A 7307-nucleotide genomic window follows, 5' to 3' on the forward strand; every position below is an offset into this window, starting at 1 on the left:
TGAAAGTTGGGCCACATAAATAAAACTGGAACATTTAAAGTGGGATCTCATGTCACATACTCAACTTGGGCTGCATGTAAACTGATCAAGAATTGGGCTTCATACCATCAATCGGACCAACGAACAACAGGCCCACCCCAACAGCATCTGGGCCACATACCCACACGCTGGATCACATGGTTCGTTTGATGGTTACATTGGGATTTATGTGTGATTTGGGCCGCAGGCCGGCTAATAATTCTCGGGTGGGAATTGGGTTGCACGGGTTAAGTGGGCTGGTGTATTATGGATGTGGTTTAAAAACATGAAGCTGTTTAGTGTATTGGGCCAGCCTAAACACGGGTCAAATCACATATAGTTTGGACATAGGTTTTTAGTTTGGGGCCACATATAGTAAACCGGACCTAGGCGGGCTGAGAGGTTATAAGAACCATAATCTTAAGTTGGATATTATAGATAATATGTGTTGAATATGTGACCCAAAATCTCTAGTGCCATTCTGTTATGTGAATAAGTTATGATGTGCCATAATGCTAAAAGTAATTGTGAACTAAACCACTTGTGATATGGTTTGATAAGAACTTGTATTGTGAGACTCAACTGCTTGCTATGATCTATGAACTAACATAAGTGTTGTTATCTGTAACCTGTATGATAAATGCAAGGAACACATATTTTACGTGTACATGAAATTGACTAACTTTGGTAACCACAATAGGGATTAACTAACCAACTGTGAACGTAAACGAATACCTATTCTTACCGAGCAAACCTAAGGTGAGTTCATTACATTTGAGCATGCGTCCCGGTGGTTGGGACAGTCAGTGGGTATCCCGGGGAGGGATAAGTCTTTTGGGTAAAACTGGGATGTTGGATAATAATCTCACCCTATCATTCTTAAGTCCCATCTTTTGTTACCGGGGAGGTAGCGGGGTATTAGTTGGTAGCGCTACTTAGGTTTGGCACCCTCACACCGTACCGGGGAGGACGGTTGTGAACTAATGACCCAGTCATGCCCAGTGTTTTGATAGGAGCACTGGGAACGGGCAAAACTGTAAGGTCCGCTTTTCGATAAAGTTAGATTACTTACAAAAGAATAATTTTTTCGGACAACAAAATACCAACTTTGACACATAATAGAAATTTTTACAAAATTTGGGCATGACCCGTTCGTAAAACGGACATATCCCCTGTTTTTGACATAACAGACAACATTCACCTACGACCCTATTAGCATTAAACTACCCCAAACAAACAACAAGTTTTCAAGTGTAAGACTTCTAACAAAATTTAACAAAGTAACAAGACATGGACCCAAAAGTATGCATATAAACTAGCGGAAACGCTTGGTATAATAAGGCTTGAACACGTGCTCGCTCCATATCTCCAAATCGCCTATAGCGGAGTTTTACCTACATTAACAATCAACATTTTAAAAAGGTTAGTTATCACCCTAATTAAATCATAATCCTTTCGTTTTAGCTTTATCCATACAAAAACATTCTTACTTTTACGCATTCGACTACCCAAATAGTTGGGTTAGGCATAAACACTCTCATTGAGAGTTAAGCATACACATTCGACCCGTTTAATTGGGTTTAGCATAAACATTCTCATTGAGAGTTAAGCATACACATTCAACCCGTTTAATTGGGTTATTTGCTTTCAACATTACTCTTTGTTCTATCCGTATAACGGATTATAACTTTCACATCATTATGGCATTCAAAGCTATCCGTTATAACGGATGGCGTTCATCTTTACTTGACACGATTTAATTTCAATCGGTCAAAATGCATAACTTAACACAACTTTCGTTAGCATACCCAAATCCACAAGGATTTGTCATTTACTCGCTATTTGCCACGTTTGTTATACAAGGATAATTCTATATCAAATTTAAATAAAAGAGAATATGACAAGGATTTGTATGCAACGAACTTACCTCGATCTTGCGCTCCTTCCGTTTCTTGGTGCTTGTACCTTCTTCCTTTACGCCTACATTAGAACATTCATTCTTTCATTTAGTTTATCAATTCATTCTACTATTTTCATATACATTCTTCTTTTAGGCATTTCATCGAACACTTGGTAGGCATCATATTTAAGGTACAAGGTACAAGTATATTAAGCATGTTCCTACTAGTTCATCACAACACAAGAATCACCTTCCTTTGAATTCACATAGATTTTCATCCTAAATCAGTTTATCTAGCATTCAGGCATCACAAACAATTTCACATATCAACTAACACATGATCATAATCATTATGAACTTCCTATTAGTAACATAATCTTTACAAAGTGGGTTTTCACTACACCTTTCATACAACCTAAAACCAAGCATGATTCTTGTTCTAAAAAGGAATTCTAACTTACATTTATCATGTTTAACACAAAAATTCGAGATTGGGTTTAACCCTTCCTTCTACAAATCATAATTTCAGGAAATTAAACTCACCACTTCACTAGTTAGGGTTAGATTTTCGTATAAGGGGCTCATGCATCGAATTTTCTTGAGATTTAGGCTCCAATTTCTTGACATCTAGTAGTTAGGGTTCTTGGCTCCCCTTTTCTTCCTTCCCTGGCTCGCACGAACACACCAGTGTTTGTGTTTTTCTTTTGTTTATTTCCCAATTAACCCATTATATTCACTAGTTACAAAATTAGCCCTTCCACTATGAGATAGCTTTTAACTTTAGCCTTTTATTTAACTAGTTATCATCATATCATGTCTTTCATTAACCAAGCTAATTCCCTTATTTATTATTTATCATTTTTGGGATGTTACAAGTCTACCCTCCTTAAAAGAGGTTTCGTCCCCGAAACCTGAACACATATCAAATTTAAATATTGACATACCGAAAAGAAAAGGATAGTTTTTCCTCATTTCATCTTCTGCTTCCCATGTAAGATCCGAACCCTTTCGGTGTTGCCATTGTACCAACACTTGTCTAACGGCTTTGTTGCGGAGATTCTTCACCTTGGAGTCTTTAATGGCTATGGGTCTTTCAACATAGTTCAATCCTTCGTCCAACTCAATATCATCGAGGGGTACTAATGTTGTTTCATCCGCATGACACTTTCTCAACTGTGATACATGGAAGGTATTGTGGATTCCATTCAGAGTAGGTGGTAGTTCTAATCGATATGCAACCCTCCCAACTCGAGCCAAGATTTTAAACGGCCCGATATACCGAGGGCCTAACTTACCCCGTTTTCGAAAACGGATTATACCTTTCCATGGCGACACTTTCAATAGAACATAATCTCCGACCTGAAATTCGATAGGACGCCTCCTTTTGTCCGCATAAGCTTTTTGTCGGTCCTGGGCTGCTTTCAGTCGAGCTCTAACCAATTCAATCTTTTTATTTGTTAATGATATCAAGTCAACTGGAGCAATTTCTCTTTGTCCCACTTAACCCCAACACACCGGGGTCCTACATTTCCTCCCATAAAGCAGTTCGTAAGGTGCCATTCGAATTCCACTATGGTAACTATTATTATAAGAAAACTCCACTAGTGGCAAGTGGTCATCCCAATTTCCCCCAAAGTCTAAGACACACGCTCTCAACATATCGACAAGTGTTTGAATGGTTCTTTCCGACTGGCCGTCAGTTTGAGGGTGGTATGCAGTGCTTATGTGTAACCTCGTACCCATACTCTCATGAAACTTTTGCCAGTAGCGAGAAGCAAATCTAGTATCCCTATCCGAGACGATTGACACAGGCACGCCGTGTCGGGATATGATCTCATTCATATAAATCTCTGCCATCTTCTCGGAAGAATAAGCTTCTTTGATGGGTAGAAAGTGTGCGCTTTTCGTAAGTCGATCTACGATTACCCATATTGTATCATGCCCCCCTTTTGTTCTAGGAAGTTTGGTTACCATGTCCATTGTTAGTTCCTCCCATTTCCATACCGGAATTTCCAAAGGTTGTAATTCCCCGTATGGTTTTTGATGTTCAGCTTTTACTTGGGAACAAGTCAGGCATTTCTTGACATACTTAAGAATATCACGTTTCATACCCGGCCACCAGTAATTGGTTTTCAAGTCTTGATACATTTTAGAAGCCCCGGGGTGAACCGAGTATCGGGATTTGTGTGCTTCTTCAAGTAGCGCTGCCTTGACTTCACAGAAACGAGGTATCCAAATTCGGCCGAACCTTACTTTGAGTCCGGTCGAATTTTCTTCTAGCTTATCATCCACACCTTTTAGTCTTTCCTTCTTTAAAGCTTCCGCTCCGAGAGCCTTTATTTGGGAATTTCTTATCATATCAAATAAACGGGGCGTAACAACCATCTTCATGGACTTCACTTGGATGGGAGGTGGATATTCTCTTCGACTTAACGCATCGGCCACCACATTTGCTTTTCCCGGGTGATATAGGATATCACAATCGTAATATTTAATAAGTTCCAGCCATCTCCGTTGCCTCATGTTTAAGTCTCTCTGCTCGAAGAAATACTTGAGGCTTTTGTGATCTGAATAAATTGTGCATCTCGTGCCATAAAGATAATGCCTCCATATCTTTAGGGCGAATACTACCGCTGCCAATTCTAGATCGTGGGTTGGGTAGTTCACTTCATGTGGCTTCAATTGTCGTGAAGCGTAAGCGATAACCTTTCCCCTTTGCATCAAAACGCAGCCTAGTCCCTGGTGCGAAGCGTCTGAATAGACCACCAGGTCCTCAGTCCCATCCGGTAATGTCAAGACCGGCGGACGTGATAGTTTTTCTTTTAATGTTTGAAAGGCCTCCTCCTGTTGTTTACCCCACACAAACTTCTCTTTCTTCCTCGTCAGTTTTGTTAAGGGTAAGGCTATTTTTGAAAAATCCTGTATGAACCGTCTATAGTATCCAGCGAGGCCCAGAAAACTTCTTATTTCGGTCGGGTTCTTCGGAGAAACCCACTTCATTACAGCATCGATCTTTAACGGATCTACTAACACACCTTCCGAGTTGATTACATGCCCCAGAAACTGCACTTCTTTGAGCCAAAAGGCGCATTTTGAGAATTTCGCGTAAAGTTTCTCCTTGCGGAGAACTTCAAGTACTTCACGCAAGTGCTTTGCATGCTCAGCTTTGCTTCGCGAATAGACTAAGATATCATCTATGAACACGATTACCGATTTGTCTAACATGGGTCGGCACACCCGGTTCATAAGATCCATAAATGCAGCCGGCGCATTCGTTAATCCAAGAGACATAACTAGAAATTCATAGTGCCCATAACGGGTTCTGAACGCGGTCTTTGGAATATCTTCTCCTCGTACTCTAACCTGATGATACCCTGAACGTAGGTCTATCTTGGAGAACCAACTCGCCCCTTGTAATTGATCAAAAAGGTCGTCAATTCTAGGTAAAGGGTAGCGGTTCTTTATGGTCAGCTTTTAGCTCTCTATAGTCGATACACATGCGCATCGACCCGTCTTTCTTCTTAACAAATAAGACAGGTGCTCCCCAAGGTGACACACTCGGGCGTATGAAGCCCTTATCTAGAAGATCTTGTAGTTGTGTCATTAATTCGCGCATTTCGGTGGGAGCCAACCTATAGGGGGCCTTTGCAACCGGCTTCGCACCCGGATTCAATTCGATACGAAATTCTATTTCTCGCTCGGGAGGAAGTCCCGGCAATTCCTCCGGAAACACATCCGGAAATTCATTCACGACTTCAACGTCTTCAAACCTCGGGAGGGTTTGTCGGGTATCTATTACATAAGCTAGGTATGCACTATTCCCGTTAAGTACGTATTTGAAAGCTTGGACAAGGGTGCACAATTTGGTTTCCACATTTCTTTCTCCTTGAATACTCAGTTGCCTTCCACTTGGAGTGTGGACAAGCATGGTCTTATTTTCACAATTAATTTCTACATGGTGTCGCGCCAGCTAATCCATTCCCACTATCATTTTAAATTCCCCCAAAACCATGGGTATAAGGTCAATATTGAATTCCTCATCTTCTATGGTGAATTTGCAATTTCTAGAAATCTCATGTAACATATAGACCTTACTATCGGCTATTTCTACTTCTAGGGGCATTGGCATTCGTTCAGTCTTAAATGATGGATGTTGTACAATTTCACTCGAAATAAATGACATAGTGGCTCCAGTATCGAATAAAACATAAACCGGTATGGAGTTTATTAGAAAGATACATGAGACCACATTCGGCTGGGATTTTGCTTCTTCAGATGTGATTTGAAACATTCTCCCTTTCGCCCTAGAACCCTCTTGCTTCTTATCTTCTTTCTTTGACTCTTGCTGAAGCTTCGGGCATTCCGATTTGATATGCCCCTTTTCGAAACAGTTGAAACAAGTCTTCGGGTTGTTCGGGCATTGATAAGACGAATGTCCCTCCTTACCGCATTTGAAGCACCCCTTTTTGCCTAACAAACACTCTCCGGTATGGAGCTTCCCACAAGTCTTGCATGGAGTAATTCCACCTTTCGACTTACCCTTCCTTCCTTGATCCTGAAACTTCCCCTTTTTAGATGGGCTAAAACTTGCACCCTTTTCACTTAGTCTCTTCTCACCTCGTTCTTCTTGCCTCTTAATTTCGATCTCCCTATCCCGTGCTAAATTAATGAGCTCATCGAGGGTTTCACATTTTGAAGGAGTGATGAACTCTCTAATTTCTGCCTTTAACACGCCATAGAAACGATTTATCTTCATTCTCTCGGTTGTTACCAATTCCCCACAGAACTTCATCTTATCCAAGAAAGCGTTTGATATTTCATTTACCGACTCATTTTTCTGCCGGAGGCGTAAGAAATCCTCCTGAATCTTGTCGATAGCCGACTGAGGACAATGATATCTCATGAAGGGCTCCATAAACTCTTGCCAAGTTATAGTTTGAAGTCTATCTTCGCCTACTTCCTTACTGTGCGCATCCCACCAATCTTTTGCCTGATGGGTTAGTAGACCGGTAGCGAACATTACTTGATCTTCCTTATCGCACCGACTTCGTATGAACACCGCCTCTATATTCGAGATCCATCTTTGACATTCGATTGGATCGATTTTACCGTCATACGTCGTCGGATGACATGCCATAAAATCTTTATATGTGCACCGTCGTTCTTTGCTTTTGCCCTTAGACCCCTCGATTAGTTCTTTCAATTCCTCGATCTTACTAGTCATCATAGCATCCACGACTCCCAAAACTCGGCTTTCTACTTCTTGAGCCAAGCGGGGAAGGTTAGCTTGCATAACTCCTTCCGCCACTTCTTCGACTTTGCTATTAAATGCTTCTTGTCTAGCTATCTCATCATCATTATCATCATTAACGTTTCTTGCATCAGCCAT

At 40.9% G+C, this 7307-nt stretch overlaps 1 protein-coding gene and 1 long non-coding RNA gene across 2 annotated transcripts; both read right to left on the minus strand.

Moving 5' to 3' along the window:
* Positions 1-1147: 1147 nt before the first annotated feature.
* On the minus strand, positions 1148-2578 carry LOC110883142. Its single transcript, XR_002560384.2, has 3 exons — positions 2462-2578; positions 1946-1998; positions 1148-1412 (listed from the first exon to the last, which is right to left on the minus strand). It is a non-coding gene; the product is annotated as an uncharacterized LOC110883142 (long non-coding RNA).
* A 3310-nt stretch (positions 2579-5888) lies between these two features.
* Positions 5889-7307, minus strand: LOC110883052. Its single transcript, XM_022130915.1, has one exon. The coding sequence runs from the start codon at positions 7305-7307 to the stop codon at positions 5889-5891; it is 1419 nt and encodes a 472-aa protein (XP_021986607.1).

This window comes from Helianthus annuus, chromosome 10, assembly GCF_002127325.2.
Source record: "Helianthus annuus cultivar XRQ/B chromosome 10, HanXRQr2.0-SUNRISE, whole genome shotgun sequence".
Taxonomy (NCBI): Eukaryota; Viridiplantae; Streptophyta; class Magnoliopsida; order Asterales; family Asteraceae; genus Helianthus; species Helianthus annuus.

Bases quoted from the DNA above. Each gene is read 5' to 3' on its own strand.
- LOC110883052 (XM_022130915.1), bottom strand. From the start codon at position 7,307: ATGGCTGATGCAAGAAACGTTAATGATGATAATGATGATGAGATAGCT.